The following is a 17389-nucleotide window of genomic DNA, read 5'->3' as shown; positions in this document are numbered from 1 at the left end:
CGGGCCTCACCTGGGGGCCGTACCCCAGCAAAGCCGCCTCCGAGCGAGCGATCCGCTAACTGACCCACGTACACAACGGACTGAAAGCTCCCCAAATGCCAGGAGCCGGGCAACAGAAACGCGCTGCAGGGATGCACAAAGGTACGCTGACGAAGCAGACCCTGCCGGGATGCAGGGCACCCGGCTGCTCTCCCGCAGCAGAAAGGGAAATTTTGGCTGACCCACGCGATAAAGCACCTCCGACAACCTGAAACAGCCCCTCTGCAAGGCACGGGCTGGGCCGCGGCTCTGCCTCAGTCTCCGTCCTCCCGCGTGGCGCCTCCTCGCGTGCCCGCGGCTGCCGGGAGGATGCCGGTGGCGCCGCTCTGCCGCCGGCAGCGGTGGCCGGGCCCTTCGCAGGATTTGCCGGGCGAAGAGGCATTGGCAAAACGCCCCTTTGATGCCCGCTCAAGCCACCCACAAGCAACGAGACACCAGCGAGCCATTTCGGCAGCTCCCCGCCGGCACGGCTCGCCTCGGACTGCGTTTGCGCCACCCAGCAGGGGCTTTGCCGCCCCAGTCCTGCTACGGGCAGCGCCGCAGCATCGCAATTGCAAAGGGTCAGCTAATATTCGGCAGAAAAGAGAAGAGTTTGCGCGCGGGAGGAACATCAACTCTCCAATAGGGTGTCCTACCCTGCCCCCTGCTGACTGGGATTAACCAAAATCCTGCACTTTTCTTGGGCAAATCAATACTCGGCTAACTAACCCCGGGGAAGCTGCTCCTCATCTCACCAAGGGGCCTCGGGTAAGAGATGGGATAACACAACCAGCACGATTTTGTAGCACGAGCGTTCATTTAGAAGGGAGAAATCTTTGGTTGTGGCCCTCATTTGCCTCATATGAGCTGCAGAAATTTGCTGGAGAACAACCTAACCACCTTACCTCCAAGAGCCTCGCTCTTTGGAGGGAAGCCAGAACTGGGTCACGTTTTGGTGCAACTCTTCAGAAGGAGACCAGAGCCCACGCAAGGGCTGGGCACAGAGGGCCCCGTGCTGCCGGGGAGACCGGGCACCTGCCCCAGACCCTGCAGAGGCGTCCACCGGCCCCTTCTCATGCACCCAGCCCAGCAGCATCAGTCTCTGCTAAGCCCAGGGATGATCATGGTTCATACTGGCACTCTGCACCTGTAAACTCTGGGGAAAAAACAGACACGAAGTGGCTGGGACCCATCCCAGTATGACAGATCTTTGAAAATCGGAAGTTTGGATTCCTTGTGCTCCCCCCGCCTCCCCACTCCAGTTCCACCCTGGAGGACAGGTCTTGGCCACACAGGTCTGCTCCAACCTCTGTTGACCCACAAGGAGTTTGCATTTCATATACTCCTAGCCTAGGACTTGAGCTGTTTGGGCCTGCACTTACGTAACTTTGACCCCCCAAAGGCTCATTTTGTCCCAGGCATACTACTTTTATTAGCAGGGAGATTTCAGTACTGGAGCAGCTGCCCTATTTTTCACCCTGGCACCATTTACCCAAAGTAAGGGCTGGCACTTGCTACTTCTCTGTAAGGAAGATGCAAGAGCCAAGGAGATGCCTATGTGTAGCATGCTGCTGGTCAACCACCCTCATTAGTCACTTTAAAAGCTTACAAAAATACATCCACAGGAACTCAAAATAGGAATGTCTGCATTATCCTAAATATTTTCAGATCTTCTCCAGGATTAAAAGAACAACAAACAATAATAATAAAAAGACTTCTCCATTGCCCAGTTAGTAGATCAAGTGAAAGGAGTATTGATTATGTTGTGTCAGAAGCAGACACAGCTCAGAGAATCACCTAATACACCTACGTATTACCTTGCCGTTTCCCAACAAGATCCGGCACCAGCAGAACTTGGCCTGATACACAGGTTCCTTGCAAACCCAGACCCGGCAGAAATAAATGCTATTTCCATTCCAGCCTCTAGGACACATTTAGTCTGGATGTTACAGGTGCTGTCATTTTAACATGAAGTTGCAAAGAAATCCTTCTTGCATCTGGGTAGTCTGCAGCTGCTCTCTGGACAAGCTGCAGCTCCACGTCAAACAGGGACTCAGAAGCAGTTAGCAGTGAGGTTAACAGTGGGTGAGATGCAACCCTGAGATAGTTCTGCCAAGGTCGGTGTAATGGAGCACTTCCCTACAGCTTTACCCTTTGACCCTAAAATAGATCCACCCAGGGCCAAGCACAGAAGACTTAATTGCAACTAATATACACTTTTATTCTGCTCGTGTCATTTCAGATCTTCAGTTTCTATATTGTCACAAACAAGGGAAAAAGATCACTCAAGTACAAGTTGGGTGGGCAAATGTGTCTGCATTTCCACATTAAAAATGTGTAGAAGTTCCACATTTAGTCATCAGTAATGCAAGTTTCCTTTGGCCACTGGAAAGCCAAATAAGGTAGCAGACTGCCCAGGGAGGCCTAAAAAGAAAAAACACCCCAAAACAGCGGCTGAAGTTGCCTCTTGATGGCCTCGTTTCCTTTGCTTGAGGACTCCAGGGAACGAACCAACAACCTCAGGGACGCGCCAGTGACTGTCCTGGCACCCCAACCGTTGCCGATCCATCCTGCTCGCAGGGTCTGCTTTTGGTGGTGGGATTCAAAGAGGGGCCTACAACCATGCTCCCTCCTGATCGAGGCCTTCCCGCACAACGAGGAGCAATCCCAGTGGAGCAGGAGTGCTGGGGCTGTGCAGGCACCATGACCAGGTCCAGCGTGGAGCAGAGGAACGCTCACGGGCCGAATCACACATTTCCCATCACTAAAGGGCAAGGTCCAGTGGAAGGCAACCCTCATCCAGCATGAACAGCGAAGGGGAGCAGGACTTGGAGGAGCCAGCGGAAAGCCTACATCACACGGTCCCTTGCTATCCAGCAGGAAGAGCCCAGGAGAAAGGTCCCCCATGACCACCAAGAGAGGTAGAAGGAAATGGGGAGGCAGGGGTGGGCAAGCCAGCAGAGAGGGAAGAATGCAAGAGTTACACTGGGAATGGAAGAGGACAGAAAGTGAAACCAGGGAAAGGAGAGAGAATGACAGAAAGTCACAATGTTGAGCTAAAAAAGACTGAAATAATCTCATGGAGGGAATAAAGCAGATGGAAGAAAGAAAAACACTGAAAACAGAGGCGTTTTATTAAGCCTCTCCAGCTCTGTTCACTTAGCAAAAAGAGGTCTCTGAAAGAAGATATTTGCCTAGAGGCATCCTTTCATCCCCAAGAGCTGGCCCTGATTTTGGCCAGTGTTGTCCAGGTGCTGCTGGGCATCTCCAGCCCCTGGGGAGGACATGGCAGTGGCGGCCACTACAGCAAACATCTGTGCATCTCTGCGCTGAGGCAGGATTTACCAACACACACTGAAACGGATTGCTTAAACACCTCTCTTCCCCAAAACTCAGGTCCAGGTCTTACCCGCCGACATGACGAGCAGAAAATAAAGCCGCCCACGAAGAGCCGTGGCCCCACTTCCCCTGCCACGGGACGCCGCGCACGGGACCAGCTCCTCGTCAGCAGGCTGCGAGGGCGCTGCCCACGGGCGAAGGGAAGTGCATGGGCCGCGAGCACCGCGCAGACGCCTGCCGCGCTGCTCCGGCGCGCCCCAAGGCTCCCAGCGGTTGCGCTTTTGGTTTGTGCATCGAGACGGGAGAGGGAAGCTGCCGCTGCTGAGCGGCGCCACGCTTTCCAGCGCGACCCTTGGAGCAGAAGCCTGCAGAGCCACAGCCGGGAGAGATCGCAAAGGTAGGACCACTAGGGGTTTTTTCCCCCCCTACCCCGTGGTTATCTTTGATTTAGCTTTTAAGAAGTTTGAATGGCACTCTTCTGAATATTGTAACATGGCTTTTCCTGCTTCTTCCTACTGGCATTAGAAATGATAAGGGGAGACAAGGGAGCTATTTTCAGAGTGGAAGACAGGAGGGAGAATTAACTGTTGACTTCCATAAATCTTCAAGGAAAGAAATAAAAGCAGAAGTCCATGCCAAGCAGGGCGTTTCAGTACTCAGGAAGTTACCAAGAGTGAGGGTGCGCTCCATTTTTCAGAAGAGGCTGTGTCGGTAGATGTCTGTGAGGCGGTCTGTGTATCACAGTAAGAAAAATTGGGGGAGTTTTACATTAAAATCCAGCTATGAAGTTTCAAATCATATTGTCTACTGCTGTTATGTGACTGTCAAGAAGCTATATTTAAGAAAAATAATGATTAAGGCTATTCTTAACCTTTGCAAATCCCACAGCTGCCATAAAGAAGAGCGGTCACTCGCTGACAGGTGCCTTCTAAAAGGGACTCTAAGATGTGGACTTTAAAAAAAACAAACCATCTTAGCAAGGGTGTAGATATCTAAGTTACTCATTACTTAAGGTCTTACTTCAATATGCCTAATTACAGCTCTCTCAGGGACCTCATTAAATGGTCTGTTCCTTGCAAAAGTCAATGCCCTGTCAAACACACTAACTTTTCACTGGCTATTTTCCACTCAATTGCCAAAACTGGAAAGAAAAAAGGTCCCTTCTCACTCTCAGCTTTCCAGAGATTTCCAAGCACAAAGTAAAACTTTCCCTTCTCAGCCTCAGCAGGCTCCTGCTTCTCTCCCAGATACTGCTGCGGTGGATCCGACAGCAAAGTGTGAGGTGCGGCCACGGGGGGGAGAAGGAGCAGGAAGACTGACGCTGTGCTCCCTGAAACGTAGACTCAGGGCCATGAAGCACGTGGCAACGCTTGCGGCCAAGAGCGTGAAATGAATGGCCTGGGCAGGAAGCTCCCTGCTTTAACACTAGTTACTGCTCACTTTAACACGGCCATCGCGCCTCTCAATGAAGGGGAAAGGAGAAGGGCACGTGGGTTGGACTCATACCTAAACCCTGCTGCGCAGGTGCTCACTTTTTCCTTTTTTGTCCAGGGCAGACAAAAGCTTTGGCAAATAATTAAAGAGCAGAAGTAGTGCACTTCAAACGGGATTAAATGCCAGCGTTTATTTTCTTTCTTGCATATTCACGGAATTTATTCAGCTGAAATTCCCCTCGTTTCCCCTGCTTCCAACTTGCCTGACTCGCACGCGCTGCAAACGTTCCCGGGAAGTGCCGGCCACAGACCGGGCCGGCTCCGTGCTCGGTGCTGACCCGCCTGTCACAGCGGCACAACTCACAGGAATCTGAGCACCCCCCCCTCACCTCCACCCCCCAAAACCCCTACGACAACCCAACTGCAAACACTTCTCTCGCGAGGCTGTCAGCAAACCAATTGCGGTGCAAGCGCTGCTTGAGCAAGGACCTCGGCGCCTATTCCCAGTGTTGGGAAGACTCATCCATGACGGTGGGAACCTTCCTGGGGCTCAGCCCACAGCTTCGCTGGGTGCCCGCACCTTTCTCTGGGGCTGCCCCGATACCCCGCTAGTGCAGATCCCCAGGGCAGCAGGATGGCACCCAACACCGCACCGTTCCTCCCAACGCCTGTTGAGATGTTACCTCCTTCAAAGATGCTAAATGGTCCCAAACTGACCTGTCTCGCCCTGTGGAGGGGCCCCAAGGAGCAAGGCCCACTGCGACGCTCTGCGGAGCGGGTACTCAGCTGCACACCCTCTGCTCGAGAAGGAGCACTAAAATCACTTGTTTTGATGAGGCTGCTGCCACCTCTGACGTAGCAGCTCGCTGCAGGCTGATGCCAAGGCCCGGCTCCCTTCCCGCCATTGCTGCAGCGGGGCTGTCCTCAGGGCTGCCCAGCATGCAAATAAGAAATTAAAAAAAAAAAATCCGTTCCAAAAGAAGTCCCAAAGGCCTGTGACAGTGTTTCACGGATAACCAGCCCCAGTGCCTCGCAGCGCTGGCCCACGTCCCACCGGGAAACCTGGGAACAGCCTGTCCCAAAAGGCAGGCGTGGTCATGTCTACGTCCCAAGCCAAGCTCTAGTGCAACTAGCAGAGGCAGTGCAGGTCGAGCGGGAGAGGTTGCATTACCCACCAAAGGGGACGCAGCTCCTGGCATGGTAGCTTGAGCCGGAGCGCAGGACCTGAGCCACATCCCAGTTTTGCCCTCTGAAGAGTTTGCTGCAGCCATGAACCGGATGGTGAAGAAATGCAGTCAAAGCTTTTTGACGGAACAAGGTGGTTACCCAGGGCACAAGCCCTCCTTGGCCTTGCAGGGTTTGAGAAGTGCAGCTGCAGGGGCCACAGCTCAACCCCATGGAGCAGAGATCCCCCATAAGCACAAGCCTCCTCAGCAGCACTGGACTCATGAGAAGCAGCAGCACCAAACACTGCCAGGAGTCTGGACTTCATTAGACCTTTAGATCCTTGGGCAACATATTTTTGTCTCCCAGCACTTCAGTGACACTCATACAACACCAGCTTAGCCAGTATGCATCAGCCAGCCACATCTTGCAAGAGGAAATGGGCACATGAAACCCACTGGAGAGGTGCTGAGAACACGCTTTGGCACCTCGCTACATTTACCCAACAGCCAAAACCGATTTCTTCCTCCAACCCATCAAGTCAACATGGATATAGGTTGGAAACTCAGGGACCACAGGCAAGGCAAAGAGCAGGCATAATACAGGGAGACACGCAGGTGCCATAACAACGAGCACGTGAGAAGGTAACAAGCACACAGGCAGAAAGAAATTGCTTCATTCAGCTGTGCCAAGGCCCCACAGTACCAACACATAAAACCATGGCTGTTTCACTGCTTCTTTCTTGAGAGAAACATTAATCACCTTAGTGCTTCAGGTAACCTCAGGAAATACATGGGACAAGTGGGCACCTGCAACCAAATCAAACAGCTACTCCTATCCCTACTGCTTCGCAAAGGATGACTCGCAAAGCCTTGCATTTTAATGAAAGCCCACCCCATGCGTAACGCACCTATTTTTCCATGCGGAAGGAACGAGGCTCGCTGCTGTTTTCAGCCCGACTCCCACCCCCTCGCCAGGGACTTTCCCTCTGGCACCCGTGCATGAGGTAGTGGCCGAACAAGGACCTTGTCAGGTGACAAGGCAGCTATGGCTTCACGGCTGTCTGAAGGGCAGTATATTGGCAGAGGACAGCCACAGGCCACACGCTTCGGCTGACACACCAGTTCTGCGCGGGGGTGAACGCGTGTTCCTTGTCAGTGCTGCTGTTCGTTCTGACTAACATCCACATTAGAAACCTAACCCTTTCTTTCTCTTTCTTTTAAAGCAAAGACTTCCTTTTCTTTTCCCCAGTGGCAATTTCTCCTCAGGTTTACAACTTCATGGATATTAACAGGCAGAGTCATGAATTATTAAGGCAATGCACCTCATTATTGGTGCATGAAAAAACAGCTTTAAGGTCTAAGCCACAAAGAAAGCACAAAATTTCCTAGTCTATCCTCTTCCACTAAGGGCATTAGCTGATATAGTCTAGCAACTTGACATATGTATGGTGCTTAGCGCAGGAAAGATGCTGCAGGAGTGGATGGATACCCAAGGCTCAGATATACTACAACACTGATACAGCCCCAAAGGGATCAGGTCTGTGTTAAAGCAGTCGGGCAATACCAGAATGATGGGTTTCACGCACTGTTTCAGTCCAAGCTGAGCAAAGTTTTAAACACGGCAATACGCATACGGTGCTGAGAATACTTGACAAAACCCAACATGGCTTCGGTGGGCAGATGCTGCTGAAGTAGTAGTAGAGAGAAATTCCTACCGTCAGCATAGCAAGAGATAAAATTGCCTCTTCCATCTATGGAACACAATATAAAATCAACAATCTACCAGAAAACAGCTTAAAGAGAAGAATCTTCATCCTTCACTCACTTTTTTTTTTAAATAGTCCTATGTAATTATTTGTTTATATTTCTAACTATCATTCCTCTTAAGTACCTATTATTAGTAGTAGTAATCTCCACTACAACAGGGCTGAAAGAATTCAAGTAATGCAGAAAGAAGGAATTTCACTTCACCAAGACGTGTTACCCTTCTCTGGTTTCAGGCCAGCACCCGTTTCACTATAGCCCTAGTTGCCTGCACTAGGGGAGGAGCCCGGATGCAGGACAACTGCAACACAGCAATGCCTTTGCCTGCACAGCTTTGAAATTACTACTGTGCCCATTCTTCTTCTATTTTAGGCTCTAGAAGAGAAGTGAGAAAATCAAATGAGAGGTTTTCCAACCAGCAGGGACCCCAAACCTCACACCAAAACGTAAGTCCGCAAACAAGCATCAGTGCTGACCACAACAGCCAGTTATTGCTCTGTCCACCCCTCCTCTTAAGAGATGCTTTGTAGGTTTTTACAGCGCAAGTAGCAGCAGATAGGGTGCTTGCACACGGGCGCACAGTGCGCTTCTGGCTTGCGTAGCCCAGCAGTTACTGCTCTTGCTAGCACGGCACCCCCAGGGCCAGTCCCAGGGGCTGGCTGGGCTGATCCCTTACCCCACCCTCAGAGAAAGGAGGAGTCCAGCAGCACCCTGTGTTTCCCAAAGGCACGATATCCCCAAAACAAGCTCTGGGACACCACGCTACCACTTCTGAGGGTCGGTGCTCACAAACACAGCCCAGACCTGCTGGAGAGCCTGTGCCAAAGCTCGGGTAGCTGCCCGGCCAGAGACACTCACCTCCCTTCCCAGAGCAAGGACTGCAGCGCTTGCTAAGGAGCTTCCTGGGCTGAAAACTGCAGTTATAAACTCCCTCAGCTGCCAAACTCTGCTGAGCCTCGTTACTCACTTAGGGTCAATCCTTCAGCTGCTCCAACATGGATGCAAAGGGCCAACAGTGTGCTGGGGAGAGCGCTTGTCTTTTAAATGGCAGAGTTAAAAAGCTCATAGGTGTTTTATAAATAAACTGCCCCCCGTATCCCCAAATCCTGCATTTGTCTACCTGGCAAGCAGAGATTGCTGTTGAACAAATGGGAAATATTTGCCATGAGATGTGCCCAGCTTTAAGCAAACTCTGGCTATAAACAGTGGCTAGAAACCTTATCTAGGGTTTTCAGTTATTAAGTGCAAAAGAGGAGCTGTCATAAAGTGCCTGGCTACGTATGGGATCGCTTTGGCAAAATAAAGAGAGGGAAAAAGGCGTACAGAAAGAAAAGGAAGTGTATATGAGGAGAGCCTCACAGTTATCACAGAGAGAGAGAAAGAAAAAAAAAAACCCTGTAACACTGTAAGCTGAAGAGAAACAAGAGTGCACAGTATGTGAAACAAAATTTCCTCTTTCTGAGTCTTTTTTTAGCAACCTGCTGGTTTTTACATAGCATGTTTGGCTGAACTACCACACTTTGAAATGTTACTACTTGGGATTTCCAGAGTGCAGTTTCTCACATGGCTGTACTTTTGCTCAGTACAGGTTGTTTGGTAGAAGCCTTTCCGAGCAGGGTGAGCCCTCTGCCCTCTCGCCCTTTTTCCAGGGGCTTTCAGGAGACCCCCGCGCACACGGAGGGATGGTGCTGCAAGGGGGGAAAGGGGCGGGAGCTGCCCAGCACCCTCAGGCCATGTCCACGCTCCGGCCCGCGCCGTGGCTCCCGTGCGGCTGCGCGAGATGCGAGGCGAGGAAGACAGTATTACAGAAAAGTCAGTAGACGGTGGGGACGGGGAAATGCAGGCACTGGGCTGCCGTGGGGAAATGCTGAGGCTCCTGGACCTGCGCGCGCGTGCACCAGGCTGCGAACAGGATAGCTGGGCTGGGGCTGCACTATGCTGTCCTACCCTTGGGTGTCTTAAGGATCGGCGATGCAAGGAAGGGCAAATCTGCCCACCCCGTTCATCCAGATAACCCAGCTGGAAGAAAAGGAGCAAGAGTTAGCCTTCCTGACTAGGTGAGAGGAGCTGCCAGGCAGGAATTCAGAAGAAAGACAGGCCTGTAAAAGGCTGCCCTTGAAAGGAAGAGATGGGTGATGCTGGTTTAGGACCTTGTCCTTGCAAGCACTCATGTACATACTCGTCACCTATCTGTAGCCCAGCCCGAACATTACTGACATAAATAGTTCCAGTTAAGCACATATATGTTTGCAGGATGAGGACATCTGTACTGAGGGTGAGGCAGGGCACTGCATTTGTGCAAAGTCATGTGAGGTCCTTGTTGTTTAGAGCAATCTCAGTCAATTGAGACATTCTGGGTGGAAAGGCAATGATTACCCCGAGGCAAAGCCCGCACAGCTCCTTACCGGCCATCGTCGCCTGCCAGCCAGAGTGCCCACGTCCCAGAGGACAGTGGTAGTGGGCTATCGAGACAGCAGGGAAATTAAGATGAAGCCAAGGGTGAATTCCCAGTTCTCTGGGAATAACTGAATATATCTAGCTACATGTGTCTTAGTGCTCCTAGTGTTGGCGTAGCTGAGCAACTTACCCATGCAGTTGTTTCGCCCGGGGTTCAGAGGCCCCTTCCCTCCATGGCTGCAAGGGAGGGATGCAGGTGCCCTCGGCTGGTGCGTCAGCAGGTTGAGGCAAGCAGGTAAAGACCTCTGGGTGGGAAGCACTGATGCCTCGTGCTGTGTGCTTGCCTTCGCAGCGAAGGGGAATGCCTCTTCAGGGTGCCCCAGCATCGACTACGGAAAATCGTAACGAAAGACAACGTCTCTCCGTCAGCTATAAATGCCAAACCTCACTAAGCAGATCCGAACGCTTCCCCAGCTAAAACCAGTCTCCTCCATTTGTCAGGTAGATCACATCATAACCTCCTCTGCCTGTGTTTACCTCCTCCTAGCCTGGGTACACCTATACTCAGCATATCCTTAAGACCAGTAAGACTATTTCAGACCACTCGGGAGGAGGAGAAGGGAGGAACTTGCTTTGACCAGCCACAGTTTGCAGGAACTATTTCACGGGTTAACAAGTGGCCTCTTGCAGATTGTGTGCTGGTTTTGAAAGTCTCCACCAGGAAATAACAGTGACAAAGAGACCCTCGCAAGTGGCAAAGGAGTCACAGACCTTGCCAAACTCTCATCACATCCACAAGCCCCTCTCAGTTACTCGTGCCCACAAACTTCCACCAAACGAGAAACCGAAGCACTTGGTCAAAGTCACCCACTAGTGGCTGATAAAACCTAGCACGTAGGTATTCACCAACTAGTTTTCCTGCATGACTAACTGATTACTCACATTTCGGGAATTAATCGTACAGCTTTTTACATCTGAGGCTGGTCTGAGAATTAATAGAAGAATTGGAAACTGTTTGGACAGAAGGCTAATTGACTACGTCTTATTAATCATCACTCCTGAAGTTTAATGGGATCATTTCTGGAGCCATTTTCTTCTACTGGTTATGTTAGGTGGTGGCTCCTAGAATGTGAACACAAAAAACTTCTCGATCTTACTGGACTGGTTACTCAATGGTATGACTTGAGAAACTATACAAACAAATGCACAAAAGCTGCCCTTCAGAATGGTTTCCTTTTGTAGATTTTACATTTTCACAGAAAGCTACTTCAAAGTTTTGGTGGAATGGCACTGAAAAGTATATCAAGCAACTTCATTAATAACCGTTCATGATGTAATGAAGCACAGGAAAAAATGTCACAGATAACAGCAGGATATAAGCCTTTAATTTTGCCTTTAAAAATGTACCGTCTGTGCTTTGGTTGGTACCTAAAACTTTTGCTCCCTTAGAACTGTAGGCTAATACTTAATGTTGAAGCAAAAGATAAACAGAAACTTTGGGCAGAGATCTGAATTTCCTCTGTACTTATCTGATCTATTTTTTGTTTGTTTGTTTCTGACAACTTTATCCCAGATTCAGATAATATCAGCTGCTTCTTAGGCAAGCGATTTTTGAAGCCCACCTGCAGTGAATTTAGTTTACAGGCAAGCAATATCTGGCAGTTGCAATGACCGCAGTTCACATCAACAAGATGGCTAAGGAAAAGTCTTAGGAAAAGCAGTTGTGAGAAACTCCAATTTAATATAATGCATATAGTTTTGTGGTAAAAAGGGTTGAATAAATGGGCCATTTGTCTCTATTGTCATCTATATTTATACCCTACTTCTAAAAGTTAAATTAAAAATTTAACCACCTTCAAAAGGCACACCACTTTGCTATCAGTAGCTGTTAAGTGTTGACATCTTTTAGAAGTGGTGGACACGGAGACACCAATCGTGCCTACATCTCAAATGAGAGGTTGTTAAGTAACCATTAAAATTACTGCCAGGACTTCAAATATGCTCAACATTCACGGAACCGAAATAGCACTTTTTCTCCAAAGACCAAATTTGGTGAAAGGCCACCATTTTGTGACTTGCCTTTCAGAACTGTAGTACTAATTCATGGCAAAAGTTAATTTCTCAGATTAATATTACTCATTTACAAAAAGACTTCTTTCTGCAATGTAGTCATAGCCCCAGATCTCAGAGATTTGTTACGAATATCTATTCTAATTATGTATTCCTCTTAGTTCATCTGGTTGAAAAGTAGCGCTCCCTCTTTTCGGCAAGACACGCTAAAGCTAATCACCAGTTCCTTATGTGGGAGCTTTGCAATGAAAAGGGTCTTCAGATCTCGCAATTCTTGGTTGGTTATAGCTGTGGCGATTGTGGGCACCTTCTGAAAGACTTTTCTGGAAAGAACAGGTATAATTCGATTTTCTGGCTCACTTCTTTTGTGACAGACCAGCAGAAACCACCTTAATTTCTTCTTTAAGTTGAGGGGAATAAGAGAAAAATGGTAATATGGCAAGTTTGAGTCAGTATGAATTACCTGTTGAGGGCAGTTGAATGTGATCAGGACTGGGAAACCAATAGCCAGCCCTGAGGCAAACCACAAAGCTAGAGCTCAAACCAAGAAATGAAGGTGGCTGAGTGTGGCACAGAGCTAGTCCTAGGGTGCAGGGTCAGGCGGACTCCCGGACACACAGGGCAGCAAGGTAGCTGATGTTGCCATCGTGAAGGTGACAGTAGGCCTTGCTTTACTATTTTAAGCAGGGGGAATCTAAAGTACGGTGTTTCGGCTGATGATTAGTAAGGCTATTGTGTATTGAAAGGCAGCAAATCTTTGCATAGCTCTTAGGACAGGAAGACTCTCAGATGGGCTGATGTTCTTTCAGGCTGCATTGGTGGGAGCACAGTTTTTCCACTCACGAGGACAGCATCCTAACAGCGTTGTAAGCGTGATGTACGCAAGCGCAGCACTCACAGCAGCACGTCTGTAGGGCTGGCTGCACAGCTCAGCAATGGGAGCAACCAAAACAGAAAGTGGAAGCAAAAGGGACCTCCAGATGGAAAAGCCAGAGTCGGGCATCCACAGCTTGAAAGAATTGCTGCAGAAAACCAATAGAAAGTAAACAGGAGCAGGGATGAGTTCTGAGGGTGCAGCACGCACAGCTGGTCTGTAACAGCAGTTAAACACATTTTCTCTTTCTGTTTTATTCCTCTGTAGCTTTGCACCTACCCTCGTGGGCAAGGCACGGGCCTTCCCTTAGATGGGTGAAGAAATGACCACCACAAAGAGCACTAATAAAAGGCTTCTGCTAAAGAAACAGCCCTTCCTCTCCTGCCAGTTTTCACGTATGTTTTGCTTTTTAAGACCCATGTCTCCATGCAGCATTATAATTACAGTTTTCTGTTTTTCAGCTGCAGGCTTGCATCTGCTGTCAAACTCACGCATTGAGAAAAGTGGCTGAAATGCCTCCCGAAAGGTGACAGAAAGTGCAGCTCCAGCGGCAAGCTGTCAAGGGCTTCAGCACACGAAGATGTATCTCCGTGTGGATCGTCACTCTGTTAATGCTGCAAGCGACTATATTAAGGGCTAGTAACTTCTGAAAAAGAGTATGAGTCAAGTGCACAAGCAAGACTTTTAAGTCATTCACCACAGAACCAAGCTCCTCCCAAAACTGGACTAAATGATCCTGTAACTGAAGCCTTGCATACAGACAGTAGGGTGGAAAGAGATACAAACTTTTTTATTTAAAACACAGACAACCTCTGGACAACCTGGCCAGCAGGAAGCTGGTGAAGAACAATGTTATACTGTACCACCAACTTTGCACATTTCGATTATCACAGCAGAAGACTTCATGAAGAACAAAGTAAACCTATCCCAGAAGGCGAGGGAAGCGGAGGAAGAGGGCAAACACAATGCTAAATGTGCAGGTATTCTGCTATTCTTAAATATTCAGTCCTGCAGGGAACTGGAAGACAGCTGGGAACTCTGCGGATTGCCTCACCCGAGTCCAGATCCGAAAACCAAACATGACGAACAGTTCAACCTGTTCCAATGATACAGACCTCAAACCTTATTATGCAATTACGTACACTTTCATTCTGATCCCTGGACTAATAGGAAATATATTGGCTCTGTGGGTCTTTTACGGCTACATGAAAGAGACTAAAAGGGCTGTAATATTTATGATCAATTTAGCCATTGCTGATTTATCACAGGTTTTATCCTTGCCTCTAAGGATTTTCTACTACTTGACTGGAACATGGGAGTTTGGAGGAGGTCTCTGCATGCTTTGTTTCTACCTGAAGTATGTCAATATGTACGCAAGCATCTACTTCCTGGTTTGCATCAGCGTAAGACGATTTTTGTTTCTTATGTACCCATTCAAATTCAGCGACTGCAAACGCATCTGTGATGTGTACATCAGCATTGCTGGGTGGATCGTAGTCTGCATTGGCTGTTTGCCTTTCCCTCTTCTCAGACTTCATCAGAATGTTAAAAACACATGTTTTGTGGACCTCCCAGTAAAGGAAGTTGACCTTCCCACCTCCATTGCCATGATGACAATAGGTGAATTGGTGGGGTTCATAACGCCCCTACTAATAATTCTATATTGCTCATGGAAGACTATCTTATCATTAAAAGAGAGAAATTCTGCTTCACATGACCTTGGAGAGAAAAAAAAAGCTTTAAAGATGATTCTCACCTGTGCTCTGGTATTTCTGATTTGCTTTGCACCTTATCATATCAGCTTCCCATTAGATTTCTTTGTTAAAACCAAAAAGATTAAGAATGAATGTGTCCAGAAAGTGATATCAGTGTTTCATGCTGTAGCTTTGTGTCTTGCCAGTTTAAATTCCTGCGTAGACCCAGTCATCTACTACTTTACTACAAATGAGTTCAGAAGACGACTTTCAAGACAGGATTTGCAAGACAGTATTCAGCTACACAACCTAAGTTATGTAAAAAAGCATCCCAGAGCTGAGCCCAAGGGGCAAATCGTTGACTATTAACGCTGGACTTCCTGAAGTGTTTTTAAGGACTTCAAATATTCTCTGTCATTTGAGGTTTTGGCCCAGCTTTTTCCCCCCAGGACACTGAGAGTGACTACTCAGACAAACTTCTGCTGATTTCAGTGAGTGCTCGAGTGAAAGGAAAAAAAAATTGACCAAAAACATGATGATTTAATACTCTGGTTGCAAATTTTCTATGAATACTGAATATAAATTACACTGTGTAAGTCACACAGGCCCTAATCCTGAGCTGGCCAGCCAAGAGTTTAGTAGCTTTGCCGGTACAAAGTAGCAGAGTACAAGGATGGGGTGTAACCAGGAGGACATAGACCAAAGTTGGTTTAGCCCCACTACCCCACCACTGACAGCAGGGGATTAGGAAAGCACTCTGAGGTCGTGCTTTGGAGGCACCAAGCCCGTGACATAAGCTGTACACCACCTTCCTGTGATGAGAAATGCTGCCCATGCCCAGCTGGCACCTGAGTGGCGGCTGCCCGGCCACCTTCTGGTCACGCAAGCTGGCTTCAGTGAGAGGCAGCAAAAATTTGGGGCTTTTGCTATGCAGAAAGAATTTGGCCCTAAAAACCAGTACTTCGCACAATACTATATTTTTCTTAAATAATTGTTACCACAAAGAAGCACGATCACTGGGTGCAGACAAATGTGAACTGTGCAGGACTGCAAGACTGTGAAATGCATAAAGCTGTTTTCATTTGGAAGTTTTCTTGGTTCTCACAAAACTGGCAAAAATTGCAATAATGCAAAGGAAGGTGTTGACTAAGGGAGGACTTCAAGAAACGTCCCCCTGGATAACATAGCAGTTACGATTTAATTTATATACAAAGCACCAAGAGGTTGCCTAGTGCAATACTAACTACGTGGCAAGGAACTTAAGGTTCTTGCCCCAAAGCACTTACAAGTTAAATAATTAGCAAGGCCTTGATTTTGGGGGTGTATTGAATGGCATGTTGCAATCTGCAGGGTCAAGCATCTGCAGACTGAGGGTCAAGCTAATTTTTCTTAGGAAAACCATAAGGAACCAGTAGACCCATAGTGACCCTTCCTAGGAAGATGCAAAGTCACTCAATTGTCCAGACCTTTTTCCTCTGCCGTCAGTTCCCGTTTGGATCACAGTAAGAAATACTAAAATACCATGAGTAAGTTCAAAGCCATTTTTGCTGACTTTGGTAAACTTTAAACACGGGTCTGTGCTTTAAGGACATTTATTCAGACTAACTGTCCATCAAGACTTTCAGGACTTTTTTGTCCAAAGCCTAGGTTAATTAATTTTATTATTTCATGATTTGAATAATTCTTTCTGTAATTATAAAAAGGGCAATTCTTGGTCAAGTTCAAGTCACTAACATCAGCATGATTAAGATGTAGTCAGAGGAATCTAAGCTTTCTGAATACTGCTGTAATGGTAACAGTTTAGATACCCAATATATGCAGAGTCAAAGGTGTCACCTAACAGGCTATGGGAGATTTTTTAGGAAGGGCTCAAATATGGACATATTTTTAAAAATAATTTCTTTAATATCAAACAACAAAAGCTTTGTGCTTAACCGGTATTTTGTTTGCACCTTCTTGTGAAATTCATTTTTATGTGAATATTTTAAATGTTAAATTTTTAAATGTGAAAATACTGTGACAATATTATGTTTTATTTAATGCAAATGCTGTTTTATAGATTTAATTTATAAAAACATTTATATTTTGTAAAAAAATGTAGATTCCAGGGAGTGCTGGAAAATAGAAAGACTTCCTTATTATTTTTCTTTTTAAGAAAATCCTCCACATAATAAAACAAAAATCCACTTCATAGATACACAAGTTTGTTCCAGTGTGTCTGTACCTGCATTTGGCTGAGCATGCACTGCTAATTCATGGAAGCACATTGAGCACTGAGTAGCACATTGTAATTTGCTCACAGCAATGAAAAAAGCTATTTATTTTCAACTTTCTACCTGCATTCCCAGTTGTATATAATAAAAATTACCTTTTTTTAAATTTTAAATGTAATGTTTGCCCTACTCTCACCTCTAACTGCCTACATCACTCATTCATGGCTACACTCTGCTTCCTATCGAGGCAAAACCTGCCATGTTCCTTGTTCAAAACGCAGCTCCTACTGTGGTCACAAATGTCTATAAGGCTCTCATACCTAGGCCTCAGCAATAGCCCTACTACATCTTGAAATTAATGCTAGCACACATGAATTAAGTCAACGAATTATGCCATCTCTAATCATCCATCGCAGCACAG

General features: G+C 47.5%; 1 protein-coding gene across 4 annotated transcripts; it reads left to right on the top strand.

The window, feature by feature from the left end:
* The first annotated feature begins 3432 nt into the window (after positions 1-3432).
* GPR174 (G protein-coupled receptor 174) lies at positions 3433-17141 on the top strand. Of its 4 annotated transcripts, XR_011143395.1 has the most exons (4): positions 3433-3754; positions 8093-8166; positions 10470-10618; positions 13329-13456. XR_011143395.1 is itself a non-coding variant. In XM_068956663.1 (3 exons), the coding sequence occupies exon 3, from the start codon at positions 14141-14143 to the stop codon at positions 15122-15124; it is 984 nt and encodes a 327-aa protein (XP_068812764.1). In that variant the 5' UTR covers positions 3454-3754; positions 8093-8166; positions 13523-14140; the 3' UTR covers positions 15125-17141. The 4 variants fall into 4 exon arrangements, 2 of the variants coding, with proteins under 2 accessions (XP_068812765.1, XP_068812764.1); XR_011143394.1 differs by lacking the exon at positions 10470-10618 and having other exon boundaries at positions 3443-3754; positions 13329-13460; XM_068956663.1 differs by lacking the exons at positions 10470-10618; positions 13329-13456 and adding an exon at positions 13523-17141 and having other exon boundaries at positions 3454-3754.
* The last annotated feature ends 248 nt before the right edge of the window (positions 17142-17389 follow it).

Source organism: Struthio camelus, chromosome 11 (assembly GCF_040807025.1).
Source record: "Struthio camelus isolate bStrCam1 chromosome 11, bStrCam1.hap1, whole genome shotgun sequence".
NCBI lineage: Eukaryota > Metazoa > Chordata > Aves > Struthioniformes > Struthionidae > Struthio > Struthio camelus.
The sequence above is the reverse complement of the archived record's forward strand: the minus strand, read 5'-3'. Positions and strand labels throughout refer to the sequence as shown.